Source organism: Schistocerca cancellata, chromosome 10 (genome assembly GCF_023864275.1).
Source record: "Schistocerca cancellata isolate TAMUIC-IGC-003103 chromosome 10, iqSchCanc2.1, whole genome shotgun sequence".
In the NCBI taxonomy this organism is placed as follows: Eukaryota; Metazoa; Arthropoda; class Insecta; order Orthoptera; family Acrididae; genus Schistocerca; species Schistocerca cancellata.
The window spans coordinates 208437149-208461793 of NC_064635.1; the positions used below are offsets into that span (position 1 = coordinate 208437149).

A 24645-nucleotide genomic window follows, 5' to 3' on the forward strand; every position below is an offset into this window, starting at 1 on the left:
GATTAGAAGGCAGAGTTGCTAATGGTAGCTAGAAACAGTAAGTGTGCAGGTCAGGAATGTGGCACTCGTGAGCTCACCCTAGTACAGGCAGGGATAGCTGCAGGTGGCTCATAATGGTGTGTGAGAGTGGATTGGCAGAGGGAATAGAACAGACGAAGAGGGGGTTCAGAGGAAAGAGGTGGAGTGCAAAATGGAACAGAGGTGGGGTGTGGGACAGGGGCTAGCAGAGGTTGAGGCCAGGAGGCCTGCCTGACTGAAGGCACGTTGTAAGGACAGTTCCTGTCTTTATGGTGCCGGTATTATGTGATTCGGCAAAAGCTGCAATGGGGGGAGGGATCCCGATGGAACAGATTGTGAACCAGCTGTTGAAGTAGAGAATGTTGTGCTCAACACACCCCTCCAGCTATACTCTTGGCCACAGTTTTGATCACGGTCAGCTGGTTAGCAGTCAGGCTTATATAAAAAGCTGTAGAGTTGGTGTACGGTATGACTGCTTTCAGAGATGCCTCAGTCTGTGATAGGGTAGGATCTACAAGTGTCGTGTGGCGGATATCACACAGAATACAGTCAGTACGGTGAAGGGCTCGGAGTAGGTGTAGCACGAGGCGGATCTCGTTTCGTAGATTGGATGATCAGCAGAATACAGCTGTGTGATGTGCGACAGAGGAAATTATTTAAGAAGTGTAATTGTAGCTATTCTACCTTACTACATCTCGAGTTCCTCTGATGTACTCTTTGGAAGTAAGCGTGCATCATACATTTTATAATTCCTTATTCATTTTGTATAAACAAAATTAATAAGGAATTAAGATATTAGGGTATGCAGATGATCTAAACATCATTAGCGATAGGAAAGAATCTGTAACAGCAAATCGAATGTGTTAATCGAGGCTAGTGAAGATGTAGGTCTAAGGATAAGTGAAGACAAAACTAAATACCTGGTTACTACTAGAATGCCGACAGCAGTAGATCGGGAAATGTTAAAAGAGTTGGACACATGCAGTTTGAAAAAGTGAACACATTTAAGTATCTATGTGTGGACATCACTTCGAGAAATGAGATTGAATCCGAACTGAAGAAGAGATTACGGGCGGGAAATGCGTGCTACTTCTCACTGAATAGATTACTTTCATCACGGATATTGTCTAGGAATTTAAAGATTAGAATATACAAAACTATTATTCTACCAGTTATGTTGTATGTGTGTGAGACTTGGTCTCTCACTGTGCAAAATAAAAAGCCATTTCGAGTATTTGAAAACAAAATTCTGAGTAAAATTTTCGGAGCAAAAAGGGATGACATTAGTGGAGAGTGGTGAAAACTGCGAAAACTGCATAACGAAGAGCTTCACGAACTCTACTCGAGCCCTGACATAATCAGTATTATTGAATCACGTTGGCTGCGATGGGCGGGTCACGCAGCTCGAATGGATGAGGGCAGGGCAGCGCGCAGAGTACTGGTAGGGCACCTAGAGGGAAAACGTCCTGTGGGGAGACCGAGGCGTAGATGGGAGGACAATGTGAAGGCTGATTTAAGGAAGGAAATAGCCCAAGACAGGGATAGGTGGCGAAAATACGTTGCTGCGGTAATGGACTCTCGAGTCTGGTATGACCAGTGAGTAAGTAAGTATTATAGAATACAATAATTTGTTAATAACTAAAAATGGGCACTGTGCTACAAAAATATATAAGTAACCACTTTGCCTCTTCATAGTTTTCCTGGTACTGGGCATACCTCAGTAGGTTGTTGTTGCTCCTCATAAACCAGACTTTGGTACTTGTTTGAGTTACATAGCTTGTACTGAATAGATGTGTGCTGGCTAGTGGATGCTACATTAGCTGAGGGCAATGTTTTTAGCTCTACTTGACTTGTAGTGTACTGAGTCTAGTAAGAAATGTTGTCATAACACTACATATACGCGAGTATATTATACATATTTTTCGCAATGTAAGGTTTACGCTTCCATATTAGGTTGTTTTTCTTAACATATGTACAAACATACACATATAAAACATTGTGCGATATTTTCAGTTCAGCTCTTACCTGTCAGGTAGGAAACAAAGAGTAATTTTAACTTCAAATGGAACCAATTATTCATCAGACTGGAAAACAGTTCCCCAAGGAGTCCCACAAGGTTCGATGTTGGGTCCCTATCTGTTTCTTTTTTACATAAATGACCTACCACTTGCTATCGATGTTCATTCAGTCTTATTTGTTGATGATACATCAGTTCTAATTGAAAATGAGGTATCTGAAAATATTCCAGAAAAAGCCAAAAATACTTTAGACAAACTTGAATCTTGGTTCTATCAAAATGGACTAAAACTAAATGTAACTAAAACCAAAATGATGCAATTTGAAGCTAAATCAGTAGAAAGGAGTGAAATAAAGATAACTTGAAATGATCAGGATATCACAGAAGCAAACCACGTGAAGTTCTTAGGCCTAAATCTTGACAAAAATTTAAATTGGAAGGTACATATAGATTACTTAGCAAATAAACTGAACAACTTAGCATTTGCAATGTGTATTATGTCAGGTGCCACAAACATGGATACAAGAAAGATAGTTTATCACTGCTACTTTGAGTCAGTTATTCGTTATGGCATAATCTTCTGGGGAAATTCAGCAAATGTCACTAGGCTCCTAGTATTACAAAAGAAAGTAATTAGAAACATGTGTGTTGCAAAAAAACGGGAATCCTGTCAACCACTGTTAAAAAATTTAAAAGTACTATCTATCCTCTCATTTTACATATATGAGATGGTGGTGTTCCTATATAGAAATCAACATACACTAGACAATTTCCGTTTTGACCACAACTACAGCACTCGCCACAGAGATAACTTCAAACTTCCAACACATCGTTTAAAACTTTATGCCCAAACGCCAGAGTATATGGGGTTAAAAATTTTCAATAAAATAAAAGGCAGTAATGTATTTAAAATGGAGTTTGATTCACTGAAAAGATTGCTCTTTACTCTCCTGGTGGAAATGTGTTATTATTCTGTCGATGAATTCATTGAGGACAGCTTCACAATCTGAACACAGGGATTGTAATACATTTATTATTTTATGTACATGTGTAGCTGTAACTTAGAAATGTAAAATATAATGTAAACTTTTGTATTTCTCTTAAAAAACTGAAAAAAGTTTCTTTTGTAAACCTTGACATGTCTCCTGTACATCAAATCAAATGATTTGAAAATTGTATGTAATGAGATGAATAAACCACATAACATAACATATCATATGTCAGCATTTCCAGATTATTTATGTAAGAGAAAACCATACCATACAGGTGACATGTTGTATAAATCCTTATCTACACTCCTGGAAATGGAAAAAAGAACACATTGACACCGGTGTGTCAGACCCACCATACTTGCTCCGGACACTGCGAGAGGGCTGTACAAGCAATGATCACACGCACGGCACAGCGGACACACCAGAAACCGCGGTGTTGGCCGTCGAATGGCGCTAGCTGCGCAGCATTTGTGCACCGCCGCCGTCAGTGTCAGCCAGTTTGCCGTGGCATACGGAGCTCCATCGCAGTCTTTAACACTGGTAGCATGCCGCGACAGCGTGGACGTGAACCGTATGTGCAGTTGACGGACTTTGAGCGAGGGCGTATAGTGGGCATGCGGGAGGCCGGGTGGACGTACCGCCGAATTGCTCAACACGTGGGGCGTGAGGTCTCCACAGTACATCGATGTTGTCACCAGTGGTCGGCGGAAGGTGCACGTGCCCGTCGACCTGGGACCGGACCGCAGCGACGCACGGATGCACGCCAAGACCGTAGGATCCTACGCAGTGCCGTAGGGGACCGCACCGCCACTTCCCAGCAAATTAGGGACACTGAACTCCTGGGGTATCGGCGAGGACCATTCGCAACCGTCTCCATGAAGCTGAGCTACGGTCCCGCACACCGTTAGGCCGTCTTCCGCTCACGCCCCAACATCGTGCAGCCCGCCTCCAGTGGTGTCGCGACAGGCGTGAATGGAGGGACGAATGGAGACGTGTCGTCTTCAGCGATGAGAGTCGCGTCTGCCTTGGTGCCAATGATGGTCGTATGCGTGTTTGGCGCCGTGCAGGTGAGCGCCACAATCAGGACTGCATACAACCGAGGCACACAGGGCCAACACCTGGCATCATGGTGTGGGGAGCGATCTCCTACACTGGCCGTACACCACTGGTGATCGTCGAGGGGACACTGAATAGTGCACGGTACATCCAAACCATCATCGAACCCATCGTTCTACCATTCCTAGACCGGCAAGGGAACTTGCTGTTCCAACAGGACAATGCACGTCCGCATGTATCCCGTGCCACCCAACGTGCTCTAGAAGGTGTAAGTCAACTACTCTGGCCAGCAAGATCTCCGGATCTGTCCCCCATTGAGCATGTTTGGGACTGGATGAAGCGTCGTCTCACGCGGTCTGCACGTCCAGCACGAACGCTGGTCCAACTGAGGCGACAGGTGGAAATGGCATGGCAAGCCGTTCCACAGGACTACATCCAGCATCTCTACGATCGTCTCCATGGGAGAATAGCAGCCTGCATTGCTGCGAAAGGTGGATATACACTGTACTAGTGCCGACATTGTGCATGCTCTGTTGCCTGTGTCTATGTGCCTGTGGTTCTGTGAGTGTGATCATGTGATGTATCTGACCCCAGGAATGTGTCAATAAAGTTTCCCCTTCCAGCTTTGTTGGGTTTGACCAAAAAATTCTTAATTAATTGAGAACAATGAGTGGATGGTTCCATTGCGATGACTGGAACTTTGCTTCTGAGACATGTGTTAGGAAAGTTTGGATTACTGTTCACAGTAGCCAGCATGTCCTGTGCAATCTCCAAAGTTGCTTCTGCTCAGTTGTTAGAATTTCTGAGACAAATTTTGCTGAGATTCTCCTGAGGTCCAAATGTTCCATTAAAATGGAAAGAATGGATCCGTTATTAATTTTAACCTCATCTTCCAGTTCTCTCATCATAATTTGTCCATCCTACATCACCAGGGTCCTTATTTGATTAGTAACAACCTCATTTTCAGATGTTCGGCCCCTATATGAACTTGCTTTACTCTTCAATGATGAACGGCAATCTTTGAAGTGGTTGTACCACCTCTCATTTTTCTGTGTGGTACCCATTGCTTCATCCCCAAACACTTGTCGAATCTTGCCGGCTGTCTCAACTTGAGAATTGCCAAGCTTAAAACAAAATTTTATGTAATAATATTGTTCCACATTTCGTGCTATTTTGCCTACCCACAACACAAAATGTGACAACTACAACTTAACATTTGTTCACGTGTCAGTGGCTAGTCAGCAACTGGTTATTTCGTAGTCCTGAAAACAAATCAGATGTGCACACTATGTATGCCTATGAATATTGAGTGCACATGCCCCATTACTATTTTGTTGCTTTCAATAACAAAAATTAAGGTCAGATAATTTTTGAACATCTCTCATACTAAATACATTTTAAATCTTCACATATGATACAGTGAGAGAGCAATTTGTCAGGGTTACACAATGCTGCATTTATATTACAAGTATCTCTGGAGGATTCAGTGTTCTGGAGCTTTTGCATCATAATCAGATGCAATTAAAATAAACTCAGATATGATTGCCCTTGATCTTGATAAAAGGTTCGACAGTGGCAACTGGCTATGCAGCCATTGCCTCACACTTCGTTTACAGTCATTATTATATGCACCTGTGTGCTATTAATTTCAAAGGTATTTTGCACAAGTACCGATTTGTGCATACTTTCCTAATTTTCATAGTAGTAGTAGTTTCATTTTTTTGTATCTAGAATTTCTGTAGAATTTTTCTAGGTCATGAACTAGATTGCAGCAATATCAGCTTGTGCCACATACATAACTTGACATGTAGTCCACTAGTATAGGCTAGGAAATTATTTGTCTGCTCCAGTCTTTCTGCTTGCCGAGATGACTCGTACATAATTACCTGCAATAAGAGGTGGTCGATAATGGAAGCATTCCCATGTGTACAGCTGTTGGCAGCTGACAGGCTTAAAAACTCTTAGGAGCTAATTTTCTCCTTAAAAACTTTGGTTAAGAAATTATTTTGATTATTGTACACAAGCCACTGTTCTTTTATTTTGTTTCTCTATGTGCAAATACCATTGGTGTAGTAAATACTACTGGTAATGTTGATAAAGAAATTACTTTGATTATTGTACACAAGCTACTGTTAACTTATTTTATTTTGCTTCTCTATGTGCAGATATCATTGGTGTAGTAAATACTATTGGCGATGCTGAGGATTTTACGGTGAGAACAACAAACATGAAAGAGAAGAAACGTGACATTATCATTGTTGACCAGAGCAACACCATGGTAAAGTAGCTCGTGCTTGTTGTGTTGTGCAGGGAAGTTAGGCCACCGTATTGCAAGTCCTTTTTAGTTGACGCCACTTCAGCGACTTGCGAGTCAAACACTATTTATTTTCTATGAGTCTGCACTATTTGAGCTTTGTATGTGGCTGTTTTATTTTCAGCACTTTGTTTCATTAATACTAACTTTCATTAAACCACGTGAGGTGGATTGTTGTCCTAATACAGACTACTTCTAATTTTGTGTCACAAATGCCATTAGGAGCTATTTCTGTATTGGCATTGTTATTTATGTGCACTCTCCGAAAATGGTTTAATATCCTTACAGGTGAACTATTTCTTCAAATCATTTATAATGCATGATGGAAAAATTTGTTGAAGATAAGAAGAGTACCATTAAGCACACTTATATTATGGAATAAGAAAATTTTTATTTAATTTGGCATTGCTCTTCCGTTGAACACGTTCAAAAAATTGTCTTTGATAAATATAGTACAGCACCAATTTTTTTTCTGCTGTTTACTACATTTTTTAATCCCATCAAATTTCCATTGTTCACAGTATTAAAGTGCACCCAGTTTTGCATTAAAATGTTTATTATTTTCTGTCAATTAATATTAATAAAATTATGTTCATGGTGATTTCACAGATAATGGTGCTAGTATGATGTCGGGCTTAAGGTATGCTGGGAGCTCCCTGCTCTCCGTATCTACATCAGTATTATTGGTTACAAGACAAAATAATTCGTGGTGCTACTGCTGTGTTCCCTGTTACTGCTAACTTAACAATATCTATTAACCGTTAACTCCAAGAAAACTCTCAGCACAGTGGCTGAAGGAATAAATTTCAATAGAATTCAGAAGATGTTCGATAAGTGCTTATTGACAGTCACTTTTTCCCAGTTGCTACCAATCTTAGCTTTCAGTACTATGTGCTAGTATTTGGATATTATTGTAGCCATATTATTTCCATGTTAATTTTGCATTGTGATTATGATCATTACAGTGTGGACATGTACTTCCCAATATTTGTAGCTAATACTGTAGTTTTATTTACAATACACAGAAGCACTGAACAGCATAGCCTGTTAATGTAGAGTAGGTAGATTGACTGCACCAAGAACGCTTTCAATACTGACCACAGTCTATTTTCAATTTTCACAGTTGCTTCCGTCAGCCACTGTGTAAAGCATTTTGATTGTGTATTGAGTTGCTTTGTGAATGAAGTGTTGTGTTTTGTTGGCTGTGTAAGTGTAGTTTATCCCTGTCAGTTTCAATGTGGAGAATGTAGAGAGAGAGCGATACTGTTTTCTGTGGAAAAAAGTAAAAATTCTCGAGAAAAATAAGGTTCATAGAGTTTCAGATACCTTTGTCCAAATTGAATAGTGTCTTCAAAACGAAAATTCAGTTTTGTGAAGTCCAAATAAGTGTTCCAGTTTTGAAAAGGAAGAAGTGTGCCAGTTAATCGAAATATGCGGAGTTGGAAGCAGTGCTTCCAGTATCCCAGTGAATGGCTTGAAAGTGCCCAATACTCAGCATATTTGTAGATGCCCTCCACATCTAATGGGTGAACCAACAGATTCAGGAAGTGGTATAATGTGGCCTACAAAGTTTTATGTGGGGAAGGAAATAGTGTGAACATACAAACAGTTGGTGAATGGTTGAGTGGTAAGGTAAAAGAAGGTACACAATGTTACAAGCTACTGGACATCTTCAACATTGATAACATAAGTCTATTCTTTGACATTCTTGCAAATGAAACATTTGGGTTTAAAGGGAAAAATTGCCATAAAGGGGAACATAGTAAAGTTCAAATTGCAGAATATTAGGTATTAATGCTGATGACCCAGAAAAGTTGAAGACGTTTCTCACTAGCAAATCAGAGAAATCACGTTGTTTTAAAAATGTGGTAACATTGCCGAAAACAAGTCAGTGAAAGTATACAAGAGATTATGAGAATTTGAAAATGGTTGCTTAGCTTTGATGAAAAATGGGATCAGATAGCAGAAAAATTCTCCTATTTGTAGACTGGTGCCCTGCATACCCTAAAAATGTAAAGTTACGAAATATGTAGTTAGTCCTCTTCACTGAACTGCACCAGCAAGTTGCAGCCCATGGATTTGAGCATTATCCATGATTTTAAAACACATTATAAGATGATCATGGTGCAGAAGGCATTAACTTTGCTAGAAGCTGGAAAGAACACTAACTCTTTTAACATATTGATTCTGGATGCTGTGAATTACATAACAAAGACATGGAGGTTGGGTCCTTCGTCTCGGATTGCTTCTGAAAAGCTGGATTTTCAAAACATAGACAGAAAATGGATCTTAATTGGCAAATCCGGCTAGTGATGCCGACTGAAAATCGAAAATCCCCTTGCCGCATTGTGGGAAAAGCTGCAGTCGGGTTTCCATTGCAAGGTTTCCTGCATGTCAATGATGATGATGTCACCATTGAAATTGTGTCAATGGCAGATATGGTCAATTCTCATTTGCAAGATAAAGGTGACATTGCAGGAAGTCATCGTAGCAATGATGATAATGCAGTGCCTTTTATTGCAGACACAAATGTGACAGTGAAGGCAATAAAGAAATATATTTCTGCTGTAGATGTGGATGGCAAGGCTTTCCCCAAAAATTCGCCAAAATAAGTTTTAACACACTAAATTTCTGGATTTTTTGGTGAAAAAAACCACAGATTTGCTCATATGTCAAATCTGTGTAGAGTAACTTTTCCGATATTGCCATACGTTGAGCTTGTTTTTGAAAGTGCAAATGACAAATGTACCCTTTCAAGAGAGAGAGAGGAGAAAAGGTAGTCCCCAGTTTGTTTTGGGGGAATAGACAGTATATATTTCAGGGTGTATATGCCCCGGGAAATCGAGAAAACCCAGGAATTTTTTCATCTGGGAAAAATGCGGGAACTTTTTAGAATTCTGGAAATTTTTCATCGTTTTAATTTTCAGTTAAATTTTTGTAATTTTGTCTGGTAAGAACTAATACTCTAACAAAGGATTTTACTTAGGCCCACTACTGCAGAATAATACTGCAGCCATAAAACATAAACATAAGAAAAATCCAAAATAAAACTTCAGTTGCAAAGGAAATGAACCATTCACAACAACAAAACACAATGCACACATAAGCAAAATATGGCAAAGACTATGCAATACTTTGATGAGCGTGATGTCACAGCTGTTTACATTTCTACCGGGTGATAGGAAAATACTACAAATGGTAGTTTCAGAAGCGTTATTTTCAAAGTAAATTTTCTTTTATGCAAGATGATTTATGTTACTTGTGAGAGTGTGTGATGAATTTCTTAAATTGTGGAGCATTGGACTCTTACTCAAAACTTAACACTGAGGACCATGCCTTTGAAAATTTGTGGGCCCAAAAGACAAGCCATTTATGCCATTACTTTAAAATTTTACTGGTACATTTGTGTTTGATATAACTTAGGAGTAACACATGCTAAAATAAGACCAGGTTTGAATGTTAGTTTGTCATATTTCTATTAATTTTTTCATACACTACAAATTAAGTGTAAAAGTTGGCAGAAAGTATAATTATCCTTCCAAAAAAAAAAAAAAAAAGTGCGAAGTAAGTTCTTGAGCAATTTCACACATAGCTGACTTGTTTATGCAAATGTAAGTGCTTGTCAGAACATATATCCAGCCAGTGAACAAAATGTGTTGTTTTTTTGTGGGTTTCATTTCCTGAAGCCCCAATAAATTCTATGCCCGGGTGTGAAACCTCCCCTATTTAAAGGACTGGTAAGTTTTAGAGCTCCAAGGCAAAGTATATTGTCACTTAACATGGAAGAAATGTACTTTCGCCTAAGAAAACGTGAATTTTCACCTGGAAAAAGTGTTTTTTTTTTTAACTGGGATATCCACGAAAAATACAGAAGACTTTTTTTTGTCCATGTATATGACCTGTATTTACACTGTGGACTTAGATGAGAGACATAATTCACAAATTTTGGTGTACAGTGTATATATATTACATAACAAATACTTCACTACTCCTTTCTCAGTTCTCTCTCTTTTTAATTCCATATGACATCTGTCACAATATAATTTCACAATGCAGTAACTAGTTCCAGCCAGAATAAGTTCATCAGAATAAAAGCAGATACTATAAACAGTGAAGTAATATTTCCATAGCATTGTTAGCATAAGTACATTCAGGGTGAAAATTACTGGACTATTTGAAATAAAATCATCATAACTTCTGAACGTTTTGTGTTAGGACGTTCAAACTGCATGGTTGGCCGCCGCCATGATGGGAATTAGTCGGCATATGCATGGTTTGTTTCAGCAATGAACCCCACTTTCATTTGAATGCGTTCTTCAGTAAGCAAAATTGGCTCATTTGGGAGACAGAACCCACATTTCATGATCAAGTAGTCTCTTCACCCTCAGTGAGTGACTGTGTGGTGAGCAATGTCCAGTCACGGAATAATCGGGTTGATATTCCTCCTTGGCAAGGTGACTACAGAATAATACACGAAGGAATTGGAAGATGATTTCATCCCCATTGCCCGAAGTGACCCTGATTTTGACAAGAAGTCCGTCATGCAAGACGGAGCTTGACCACATCGAAGCAGGAGAACGTTTGATGTCTTAGAGGAGCACTTTGGGGACTGCATTCTGGCTCTGGGGTACCCATAGGCCACTGGCAGGGGCCTCGATTGGCTGCTCTATTCTCCGGTTCTGAACACATGGGACTCCTCCTTGTGGTGCTATATTAAAGACAAGATGTACAGAAATAATGCCAGAACCATTGCTGAACTGAAAACAGCCATTCAGGTCATCGACAGCACTGACGTTCCAAACTTCAACAAGTCATTCAGAATTTCACTATTCATCTGCGCTACTTCATCGCCAATGACGGTAGGGGTTTTGAACATGTCATAACCTAAATCTGAGTATCTGTAGTGAAGTTTACATATTGAATAAAGTGAGTGCACACCGTAGTTTGTAATTAATTTATGCTTTTCTCCCATATAGCTCAATAACTGTCACCCTGTACAATTACGAACCAAAACATTTATGACCTATTTGATAGAATTTTAGTCCACATTTGGAATGCAATACATCAGTGGTTCTGTGTGGCATGGTAGGCTTCCAGAGTTTCGTGTTACCAGGTTACACATGGGTAATTCTCATAAATTGTGGGACAGTGTTTTGTATTCATTGTGGATGCACACACATGATTGATGATCAAGTCATTATTTCCAAATAGTCGTTAAGGACACTTTTCCTACAGCATCATCAAGACACAGTCAAGTTCCACACAAAACTGAGTAACAACTGACATGAACATCCTCAATCAGACTGAAGTAAAAGAATCCGAGTCTGTATTGACACTGGTCACGATCAAACTTAGCATGTTTCGCAATCGAAGTCCACTGTAGCAAGTCCGGTCCTTGGTGGAGTACCATTCCCGGTGGTGGGTGGAGTATTGTTCCAGAAATATCCGGTGTGTGTGTGTGTGTGTGTGTGTGTGTGTGTGTGTGTGTGTGTGTGTGTGTGTGTGTCTTGATGTACTTGTGACCTGCAGATGCAAGCTAGTTGCCTCAATAGCACCACCACTGTTTCTGCTGTGCACACTGCCTGTGAACAGTGATGGTGCTCCTGGTGGCACCTTGTAGCATTTAACCTGTAGACAGATTGCTTATACTCATTACCATGTCCATAACTCACGATGTACATACACATCTACATCCATACCCTGAAAAGCACTGTGAGATTTATGGCACAGGGTATGTCCCATTGTACCTGTTTAGAGGGTTTCTTCCCCTTCCATTCATGTATGGAGTGCAGGAAGAATGATTGAACACCTCTGTGTGTGGAGTAATTATTCTAATCGTACCCTCTCAATCCCTATGTAGGGGATTGTAGTATATTCCCAGAGTTGTCATTTAAAGCTGGTTTTTCAAATGTTGTTAGTAAAATTACTCACCTTAGTTTACACCTATTCTCAATAGTTTGCCAGTTAAGTTTCTTCAGCTCCTCTCTGACACTCTCCCACAAGTCAGAAAAAAATGTGACCATTTGTGCTGCCCATCTCTGTATACATTCAGTATCCTGTATTAGTGTTATTTCATATGAGTCCCACACTTGAGCCGTATTCTAGAACTGGTCGCAAGAGTGATTTGTAAGCAATGTCTTATGTCCTTTGTAGACTGATTCCACTTCCCCAGTATTCTATGAATAAACCAAAGTGCTGCTTTAACCACAAATGAACCTACGTGATCATTCCATTTCCTATCCCTACCCCTGTTTCCGCAAGGTATTCATATTAGGTGGTCAATTACCTGTAACTCGGTAATACTATAAGTTTTAGGATACTATGTATTTTCATTTTGTAAAGTTTTACATTTATGAACATTTAGAGCAAGTTGCCAATCTCTGCACCGCTTTGAAATCTTATGACGATCAGACCTAATATTTATGCAGCTTCTTTCAGACAGTACTTCAGCATATACTTAATCGTGTACTACCGAGGTTCGTAAACAGTCTTCAAAAGAATAGTGCCTCTTGGTCAAAGGAGGCTTTCCACAGAACATAAATGTTAACCCAAAGTGCTCAGTGGAACACGAGACAGTGGTTTGTGGGATTGAAGCTAGCCCCTTGATCGCATCCCATGGGTGTTCCATTGGGTTCAGATCAGAGGAGTTTGGTAATCTAATGATCAGTGTAACTTCACTGCAAGCACCACTGACACATGATTCTGGAAAAATAACATCACCAAGGGGTAAGACATTAAACATGAAGGGGTGCAGGTGGTCTGCAATAATGCTACCTAATCCACATCTGTCATAGTGCCTCTGACCACTATCTAAAGTCTCATGGACGTCCAGGTGAACATCCTGCCTTACAGAGTGGGCAAGCAGGATATTGTCGTGTTCTGTGATGAGTTGTAGACACTTTTTCTCCCACACACTGTTTTACGATCTTTTAACCACTTTCAATAGATGCACTTAACCTGGGATGATCCCAGCATGCGAAACTTCATGTCTGCAGGGTGTGTGGGACAAGGCTCAACCTGTCTTGGCTTTGATTGGTCCTTCTCAGATATACCCATTACAGTGCAACATTTCATTTAGTATTGTGGTGTGGCATTTTTCAGTCTGCACAACTCATTTCAGTTCGAAAGAATTGTGGTTTCTGTGTTGTTTACCTTTCGCTATTTGTTCATGATATGAAAGATGTTCACAGGTTCAGTGGTTGTTTGCACAGAGGCAGTCTAGCAATCAATTGTCAAACTTTTATGTCAGCAGAGAGGGGTGAGAATTGTCTGTATATTACGCAATCACATGTGTTTTGGGTACTGCAGATTTGCTATGAAATGACACTACAGTATCAAGCAGAAAGAATTTGAAGATTTAGTTGACAATGAAAAAGCAAAAAATTACCATCATCAACAGATGAGATTCATTGTTCTGAACATCGAGAAGCACTTTGTGCTAAATTTGCAGGCATGGTGCACAGGAAGAAATAGTAAAATTTCTGGGGTGGCACGCATCACTCCAGTGTCAGTTGCAACAGTTTTATGGAATTGAACGAAGAGTATGGAGAATACACTACCGTATTTACTCGAATCTAAGCCGCACCGAATCTAAGCCGCACCTGAAAAATGAGACTCGAAATAAAGGAAAAAAAAATTTCCCGAATCTAAGCCGCACCTGAAATTTGAGACTCGAAATTCAAGGGGAGAGAAAAGTTTTAGGCCGCACCTCCAAATCGAAACAAAGTTTGTCCATTGTAATATGAGACACAATTTAGGTCGAATGAATGATACAGCTACAGTAGTTTGGTTCGAGTCTAAGCTTAGCAGTTAAGCTTTACCACGTAGCCATTGCTATGCGTCAGGCGCTCCGTCCGTATTTATACGGGTGCCCTTCCTTTTTCACGTGCTTCGTCTGGTTTGAATCGATTGCTTATTTTGCTTTGATCTGATAATTGCCGTTTTCTTTGTTATAGGTGTTTGCGTCACTCTTAAGCTGAAAATGCATTACTGCACTGTGTCATGCATTGTTTGTCGCATTCTGATAGTGCGTGTTTACGGCCTGTCGCGGCTCGCGGCACGGCTTGCTTTTGTGCGCGCTACCACCGCGTACAATTAAAAAAAAAAAAGAGGAATCGTCTCATTAGCAAAACAATGGCAAGAGACCGCAATTTGTTGTTACTTACACTGCTGATTTCTTTGATAATGATCAACAAGAATAAAATAATAGACTGCGTATGATAGAACATGTTCTGAACGAAAGTTAGGCGAAAATTTTTCTCCATTTGAAAATCTTTGCGGTCGCTTCTTTATTACATCAAATTCTGCACAGAAATTAGAGTCATTTTAGATTTAAAAATCTAGTCACTTGCCGTGCTTCATTTCTGACTGTATCACTATTAGGCATAAGAATAATACGAATATAAACATGACACGATATGTATATTCTTCCGCGTTTGCTGTTGTCTCACTCTAGTTTCGTAGTTTATTAGGCAGACAGGATTTAAATGAGATAGCAGCAAACACGAAAGAATACATGGCAAAATGTTTATATTCGTATAATTCTTATGGTGAAGAGAATACTGTATATGATTCAAATTTCATCAGGTTCCTATTAGCAACCATCTCTTCTCAGGAAAAAATTCAGAACGTAGAGTTGGCCATATTGACAAACATCCCAAACAGTCTCGCCAGTCAGATTTTCGTAGTACACTGAAATTGTGCTACATTCGAAGATGAACAATACGGAATTTGTATTTACTTCGTTGGATAATGTATGAAAATGCAGTGGTCGAAACTCGCGGCGGAGAAAAAAAGCTCGTCTTCTCCTTTTTTTTTAAATTTATTTACTGACGCTGAGATATTGGCGCCAGTATTTATCCTCTACAAAGTATGCCTGCGTAGCGCTACATATATTCGGCGGCAGAAGCTAGTTGTGGCGGCATGTACCGACATTTTTCATAACTTCTGCTTGCTTTGCACTCGATTCTAAGCCGCAGGCGGTTTTTTGGATTACGAAAACCGGAAAAAAAGTGCGGCTTAGATTCGAGTAAATACGGTAGTTAAGTCGAGGGACATACCACATCACTTTTCGATTTAAAACTCGCTATTTTTGAATTTGTGAAGGAAAAAGGAGTGCAGGAATGAAAATTAGATCATGTGAAATTGGTTGCAGATCACACATCTTAAGTGGACTTGACTGCACAGCATCCACAGTGAGACATTGCAAAGTGGGAAACAAATTCTTTCTAATTTAATTGGGATGCATTTAAAAAGAAAATTATATTGTAGAAAGGACACAATCCAACAAAACACAGTCCAATTCCAAAAGCTCACTGACGTTAAAGAAAATGCAAGGTTTTTAGAATTCATCGTGGCCTTGGGGAATTACAAGAACGTTTTCTAAATGTTTCATGGACACTGACAGTTTTACGTTTATTTCAAAAGACCATTCCAGTTGTAACCGTTTAATCTCCAAGGTAATTCCCATTTTAAAGACAAATCCGTATAAATTAAAATTGCCCAGGACTTCTATATCGCTATCCTCAGGTCTCCATAATGAGGTTGCAAAATTGCTACAATATTTCGATTGACATACGTGTTTAGTGTCTGTCTGTATGCCAACAGTTTGTACCAGATAAAAATTGTATTGTGGGCTCGTATTGTCGCTTGAATGATTCCTCATTTGTCTCTGCTCCGCTTATATATTTTCCTTACCTTGTCACATGCCTGAAATGCACCAGCCAGCATTTGATATCACAGTTGACAGTGGTCAAAATATTTTGGCTCCTAGTGTATGCTGACAAAGAAACAGGAACATTTAGTCACCATTTTCAGTATATGATTTTACTCCAATGACCACTGTCTCTCTGAAACCAGTTACAGCATTGGGAAATGCTCTAGTGATTGTTTCATAAGAAAATTGTCAGTCGTAATCTCCACTGACAATGCAATTTTTTCATAGTTCTGTTCTGGAACAGCTGAGCTACACGGTCTAGAAATTTGTTGTATTTGTGATGAGGCAATCGAGAGACACTATCCATTTTGCTTTTTTCACAACCGTGCAACAAAAGTTTGGTTTTGTAATGACAAAACCAGTCACAAAATGTGTGTAAATGTATGCTATACGCTTTTATTTCCATGCCTAGTTTGCTATTAACCCTTTCGGGCTCACTTGACTGTAAGGCAACTATACAGATTGCATTAACACGTGACTGTTGCATGGCAACGATGATGTTTTGTCGCCGTTCTACGGCCTTTACAAGAGAAGCATTCGCGATGACAAAGAATCACAATTTCTGTCTCCCGTGCTATTATAGCTCGAATAAAATAACTTTGTGTATAGGTGGGGTCAGTATTATCAGTACTCAGCCAGCCATATACGACAAGGTTCTCCACGCACATACAAAACTGGCAGCACTGCACAGATCGTGTGGTGCTCGAGGAAGAACTAAGATTGACTGGCAATTGGCAACTTCTGCAAGACTCGATGAAACATCAATTGCAAAGTTATCTTAATCCCCATATAGTCTGCAAACATTGGCATTTTGTTGTCTGTTACAACACGCCTCATATTGGAAGATGGTTGGTTGCTTGTGGCTACTCATGATTGCTATGTAAATTTAAGAGTCCATACGTGTAACATTCCTATTCATAAACATATAGAAATTAATTGAACCCAGATATTTTAATTTTTATGTTGTGTATGCCTCAAGTTGTGATTGAAGCATGTTGCAGTTATTATTACTGTTACTAGAACAGGTGATGCCACATTTCTTATTTGTACTTAGTGTAGTCAGTCATCAAAAGTTGTTGTTCTTCGTATATTATTGGTGCAGAACTCGTATTTTCATGCTGTGGGAATATGCCGGTATCTGGCTCGCTATTCGGGGATGTCAGACTCCAAGTAATACCTCACCTGTTCATTTTATTCAACTCGACTTCAGACCTGCATTTTAATACAACTTTTACTCAACTTTGAAAAATCAGTAAGATTTACAATGTACATTACCTTTAAAAAACTACTCCACGAACTGCTCAATTGCTACTGCAAGTGTTACTGTCAAGCGGTCTCAGCCGCCATTACAAATACGAGCGCACACAGAAAAGCGACGCCTTCAAATTTTTCATTGTGTTCTCAATACTGAATGTGTTAAGTTGTACATGTTACTTGGTAGATTTTTCCTGTTTAAGTGGTGCAAGTTGCATCCCTTTGCCACTAGAGCACTCTGAATTTTAGCATGTAGCATGGCGGTGCAAGAAAAACATTGTTCTGCAGTCTGGTTTCTAGTTGACCAAACATGGAGCACACTCATGTTCAGCATAGCAAAGCTAGACCGCACTCAAAAAAAGCTGTAAGAGTTTTCACATAGAATAATTGGAGGCCTTACTTTTCAGCATGCCCTTGTGTAACATTATGAGGATGTCAGCAACCTGTTGCATTATTATAAATAATATTTTACTTATTTAACACTGATGAAAGACATTTATAGAACTAGGCAAGAGTAAAAAATTAAACGTGAACATAATTCGTAGGATTAGTTTCATCAAATACAAATGCTTTCAGTTCCAAATATTACATAATGAGTATTCTCAACAGTCAGTATGATACTTTTGATTAGAATTAAACTAATCTTTCACTTACTTATAATTGTGGTAATTCCATATAACAGTTCTTATTTTATACAAATTACCCCATTTTATTTTACATTTTAAACTAACATTAATTAGGTCCAGTTTATTTTATGAACAGTTGCAACTGCTAGAACAAAAATTCTATTAAAGTAATTCCTATATACCTTTAAGAGTTATTGGACGATAATTAGTTGAAGTTGAAAATAAAGATATGAACCAAATGTATGTAATGGAATTGTAGTGTATCATATTGTATTGTTGTTGTTGTTGTGGTCTTCAGTCATGAGACTGGTTTCATGCAGCTCTCCATGCTACTCTATCCTGTGCAAGCTTCTTCATCTCCCAGTACCTACTGCAACCTACATCCTTCTGAATCTGCTTAGTGTATTCATCTCTTGGTCTCCCTCTACGATTTTTACCCTCCACCTTCCCCTCCAGTACTAAATTGGTGATCCCTTGACACCTCATAACATGTCCTACCAACCAACCCCTTCTTCCAGTCAAGTTGTGCCACAAACTCCTCCCCAATTCTATTCAATACCTCCTCATTAGTTATGTGGTCTACCCATCTAATCTTCAGCATTCTTCTGTAGCACCACATTTTGAAAGCTTCTATTCTCTTCTTGTCTAAACTATTTATTGTCCATGTTTCACTTTCATACATGGCTACACTCCATACAAATACTTTCAGAAACAATTTCCTGACACTTAAATCAATACTCGATGTTAACAAATTTCTCTTCTTCAGAAATTTCCTTGCCATAGCCAGTCTACGTTTTATATCCTCTCTACTTCGACCATCATCAGTTATTTTGCTCCTCAAATAGCAAAACTCTTTTACTACTCTAAGCGTCTCATTTCCTAATCTAATTCCCTCAGCATCACCCGACTTCATTCGACTACATTCCATTATCCTCGTTTTGCTTTTGTTGATGTTCATCTTATACCCTCCTTTCAAGACACAGTCCATTCCGGTCAACTGCTCTTCCAAGTCCTTTGCTGTCTCTGACAGAATTACAATGTCATCGGCGAACCTCAAAGTTTTTATTTCTTCTCCATGGATTTTAGTACCTACTCCGAACTTTTCTTTTGTTTCCTTTACTGCTTGCTCAATATACAGATTGAATAGCATCAGGAAGAGGCTACAACCCTGTCTCACTCCCTTCCCAACCACTGCTTCCCTTTCATGTTCCTTGACTCTTATAACTGCCATGTCCTTTCTGTACAAATTGTAAATAGCCTTTCGCTCCCTGTATTTTACCCCTGCCACCTTCAGAATTTGAAAGAGAGTATGCCAGTCAACATTGTCAAAAGCTTTCTATAAGTCTACAAATGCTACAAATGTAGGTTTGCCTTTCCTTAATCTTTCTTCTAAGATAAGTCGTAGGGTCAGTATTGCCTCACGTGTCCCAACATTTCTACGGAATCCAAACTGATCTTCTCTTCTACCAGTTTTTCCACTCGTCTGTAAAGAATTCGCATTAGTATTTTTCATCTGTGACTTCTTAACTTGATAGTTCGGTAATTTTCACATCTGTCAACACCTGCTTTCTTTGGGATTGGAATTATTATATTCTTCTTGAAGTCTGAGGGAATATCACCTGTCTCATACATCTTGCTCACCAGATGAGAGTTTTGTCAGGACTGGCTCTCCCAAGGCCGTCAGTAGTTCCAATGGAATGTTGTTTACTCCCGGGGCCTTGTTTTGACTCAGGTCTTTCAGTGCTCTGTCAAACTCTTCACGCAGTATCGTATCTCCCATTTCATTTTCATCTACATCCTCTTCCATTTCCATAATATTGTCCTCAAGTACATTGCCCTTGTATAGACCCTCTATATACTCCTTCCACCTTTCTGCTTTCCCTTCTTTGCTTAGAACTGGGTTTCCATCGGAGTTCTTGATATTCATGCAAGTGATTCTCTTTTCTCCAAAGTTCTCTTTAATTTTCCTGTAGACAGTATCTATCTTACCCCTCATGAGATAAGCCTCTACATCCTTACATTTGTCCTCTAGCCATGCCTGCTTAGCCATTTTGAACTTCCTGTCGATTTCATTTTTGAGATGTTTGTATTCCTTTTTGCCTGCTTCATTTACTGCACTTTTGTATTTTCTCCTTTCATCAATTAAATTCAGTATCTCTTCTGTTACCCATGGATTTCTACTAGCCCTCATATTTTTACCTACTCTGTTCCCTTCACTATTTCATTCCTCAAAGCTACCCATTCTTCTTCTACTGTATTTCTTTCTCCCATTCCTGTCAATTGTTCCCTTATCCTCTCCCTGAAACTCTGTACAACGTCTGGTTCTTTCAGTTTATCCAGGTCCCATCTCCTTAAATTCCCACCTTTTTGCAGTTTCTTCAGTTTTAATCTACAGTTCATAACCAATAGATTGTGGTCAGAGTCCACATCTGCCCCTGGAAATGTCTTACAATTTGAAACCTGGTTCCTAAATCTCTGTCTTACCATTATATAATCTATCTGAAACCTTCTAGTGTCTCCAGGGTTCTTCCATGTATACAACCTTCTTTCATGATTCTTGAACCAAGTGTTAGCTATGATTATGTTATGCTCTGTGCAAAATTCTACCAGGCGGCTTCCTGTTTCATTTCTTAGCCCCAATCCATATTCACCTACTACGTTTCCTTCTCTTCCTTTTCCCACTGTCGAATTTTAGTCACCCATGACTATTAAATTTTCGTCTCCCTTCACTATCTGAATAATTTCTTTTATTTCATCATACGTTTCTTCAATTTCTTCGTCATCTGCAGAGCTAGTTGGCATATAAACTTGCACTACTGTAGCAGGCGTCGGCTTCGTGTCTATCTTGGCCGCTATAATGCGTTCACTATGCTGTTTGTAGTAGCTTACCTGCACTCCTGTTTTTTTATTCATTATTAAACCTACTCCTGCATTACCCCTATTTGACTTTGTATTTATAACCCTGTATTCACCTGACCAAAAGTCTTGTTCCTCCCGCCACCGAACTTCACTGATTCCAACTATATCTAACTTTAACCTATCCATTTCGCTTTTAAAATTTTCTAACCTAGCTGCCCGATTAAGGGATCTGACATTCCATGCTCCGATCTGTAGAACACCAGTTTTCTTTCTCCTGATAACGATGTCCTCTCGAGTAGTCCCCGCCCGGAGATCCAAATGGGGGACTATTTTACCTCTGGAATATTTTACCCAAGAGGACGCCATCATCATTTAATCGTACAGTAAAGCTGCATGCCCTCGGGAAAAATTACGGCCGTAGTTTCCCCTTGCTTTCAGCCGTTCGCAGTACCAGCACAGCAAGGCCGTTTCGGTTAGTGTTACAAGGCCAGATCAGTCAATCATCCAGACTGTTGCCCTGCAGCTACTGAAAAGGCTGCTGCCCCTCTTCAGGAACCACACGTTTGTCTGGCCTCTCAACAGATACCCCTCCGTCGTGGTCGCACCTGCGGTACGGCTACCTGTATCATTGAGGCACGCGAGCCTCCCCACCGACAGCAAGGTCCACGGTTTGTGGGGGGGAGGCATATCGTATTAGGGTGCTGATTAAGTCCGTAGTGTTTTTGTTTTGCATATTGATATTCTGGTTGCTATCTGATTATTTATCAGTTGTCATTTTTTGTTTGTAGTTCAGTATCGCTATTTGAGTTAACATGTTGTCATTTGGCGGTAGTGAGTGGAGCTGTGGACACTAGAAAATGGATAAATCGGAACACTTACAACATATTCTGCTGTTTGAGTTCAGCAAAGGGATGATGGTCGCGGAGGTAGCCAGAAACTTTTGTGCTGTGTATGGTGATAGTGCTATTGGACAAAGTACAGTAAGAAAATGGCTTTCTCGTTTTGAGGAGGATTGTTTTGACATCAGTGACTCTCCACATTCAGGAAAACCTTTAGGGTTTGTTTAAGATCATTCAGACACATTAATCCACAGTGATCCACATCAGTATGCTCGAGACCTGTCAAACATGATGTATTGTAATCATTCCATTGTTGTGTGACATTTGCATGCAATGGGGAGGTTTAAAAATTGAGTGTATGGCTACTGCATGCTCTTAAGACAAAATTACAAAAATCAGAGGCCCTATGTGCATCTCTGCTTGCTCATCATTATCCAGGTTGTGAACATCATCATCCAGTCCTATCGTGCATCATTACTGGTGACAAGAAATGCCAATACAAGGAAAAGAAAGGAATGGTTAAGCCCAAACAGAGCAGCACTTCCCTATACATGTGCACATCAAAGATAATGTTATGCATCTGGTGGAATAGCGACAGAGTGGTGTGCTATGAATTGCCTCCCTAAGGTGTAAGCATCAATGGTGTAAGTGTCAATGCTGACATTGTCAACAACAGAGATGTCTTGCAGACACAGTCCAAGAACAACAAGCAGGAAGACTTGATGAAATGATGCTACTCCACAATAACAAGCTCCTGCATTTTGCTTTAAAAAGACAAAGAAAGAAAGAAAAAAACACCGCACAGAAGTTGGGTTGGGATGTCATTCTGTACTGACCTTATTCACTCGACCTTGTGCCCTCAGATTTTAACCATTTTTGCTGTGTATGGAACAACCTTCAAAACATTTTATTTCTGGATGAACTCAGATTTTAACCATTTCTGCTCTCTATCGAACAACCTACAAAGAATTTATTTCTGAATGAAAATACGATCCGAACATGGCCCGACAGTTCTTCTCCTCAAAACCGTGTGATTTATACTATTGTGGAATCGAAATGTTACCCAGTATTGGCAGACTGTTGTGAGTAGTGAAGGAGAATATATTCATAATGACTGAAGTCTCTGTTGTGTGTACTGTTGCGTTTATTAAACTTATGGGACAATGCTATGAACTTGTGCATCAACCCAATAAATTATATGTATCATATACGACAAGAAGTGGGTACTGCTGTTACATTACAGCATACGCAGTTGTTTTTTCTAGTATTATATTTGTACTTACAAAGTAAACCCTTAGAAATAAAGAAAGTATTTTATTCTTTATTTGGTATTTCATATTTTTGTACCAAATTTTAATGTGTAATGCATATTTGCATTGTCTTGAGATTGATATCTTTCTCATGAGAAAATTATGATTGAACATTTGTTAATAATTATGTCAATTTGAAGATAAGTACGGAATTCAAATAAAAGTAAAAACCGTACCTCTCACAAAAAATCAGTCGTGCTACCCCACAGGTATGCTTCACTCACTCTCACTTACGGGCACTTCTGTTGGAGAAAAAGCTTCAAATGTTTTGAATGTTTTGTACTCCATATGCCACAGCAATGAGAAATTTTCAGTCTTCTTCCCACGATCTCACTCCCCTCTGCCACACCATCCCCAGAATTTTATTTTGAAGTGTGTGATACGGCTTTAGAAAATTGATATTTGGGCACTGACTTGCAAATTCTGAAATTAAAGAAAATAAAAGGAACCAGCCATCCTGTAAGACTGCCTTATTACTCAGTTGGGAAAAAATCTTATCACTAAAGTTCATGCCACAATTCGCAAAGCTATTTGATTACATTAATTACTCCCTCAGCTATACTCTGATTAAATTTACTTTGTGACTGACAGATTGCAGTGGCTATGGGCTGTGTTGCAGGTGTACGGTCAGCTATGCTTTCCAAAGTTCTGCATGTTCCGACAGAGCAGGCAACACAGCGAGCACACGATAGTCGAGACAGAACCGAGATAGGCTGCTGGCTGGTCCCCGATACTAGACTCACTGAAATGCCAATCGCAAAGCAATTTTAATCAGGGTTTTTCTTTTTCCCTCATAGATGAAGCTGACTTTGTGGGGTAAACAGGCTGAAGAGTTCTCGGAGGCTCCCGGTTCTGTGCTGGCAGTAAGGAGTGCCAAACAATCAGACTTTGGCGGTCAGCGCTCAGCATCAGTTCAGCCATGGAGCACTGTCAAAGTGAACCCTGACATACCAGAGGCACACGAGCTGCGTGACTGGTATCACAGTGTCACTCACTGACTGGAAGATGTCAACATTTCGACTGAGCAGCTGGAAGCAGCAGGCTGTGAGTAACTGTTTCTTTTCACAGAAAGTGTGCAGTTATATGTTGGGATGCTGTTTTTAATTCAGTTTTTTTTTTTTTTTGGGGGGGGGGGGGGGGGGGGGGGGGGGGAATGTAGATTATATTGATAGACTTAATGATGAATTGCATACATCTACTTGGACTATTTGTTAAACTCATTGGTCTGCCACCTGCTGACCATCTTTGATGCTTGTACACTGCAGTCGAGTAACGTCCGACATACTGTCAGCTGCAATCAAGTGAACTGCTTCTTGAGATGATGGACATGTGGTGAACGTCTGAGATAAATGCATAGCTTAATTCTGCAAAAGCAAAGGAAGCAATGGGTCAGTCTCTCACTAGAAACCTAAGTACACTATGCGAGTTTTGTCACCTGCATTGAGAACTGAGGGACAAAGGTGTGGGGGAAAATTTCAGCTACTACTGGTTGACAATGGGAAAATTTATATGAGATGTGATCAAAATGTATGAGAATTTTTCTTAATTTTGTGGGCTTTATTATCCGATTTTCATTTTTATCCTGTTGGTACACATGTTCCCATACTATGAAAAGGATAGTTGCTACTCACCATATAGCAGAGAT

General features: G+C 39.7%; 1 protein-coding gene across 3 annotated transcripts in view; it reads left to right on the forward strand.

Annotated features, from left to right (window-relative positions):
- Positions 1 to 24645, forward strand: part of LOC126106597 (replication protein A 70 kDa DNA-binding subunit-like) — a 170869-nt gene that overhangs the window by 140314 nt on the left and 5910 nt on the right. For 2 of the 3 annotated variants that reach the window (XM_049912941.1, XM_049912942.1), the window contains exons 13-14: positions 6249 to 6361; positions 23798 to 24044. In XM_049912941.1, the coding sequence (XP_049768898.1) occupies positions 6249 to 6361; positions 23798 to 23998 (314 nt within the window). In that variant the 3' untranslated portion in view covers positions 23999 to 24044. The remainder of the gene's footprint in view (positions 1 to 6248; positions 6362 to 23797; positions 24045 to 24645) is intronic. The other variant, XM_049912943.1, reaches the window with a different exon arrangement.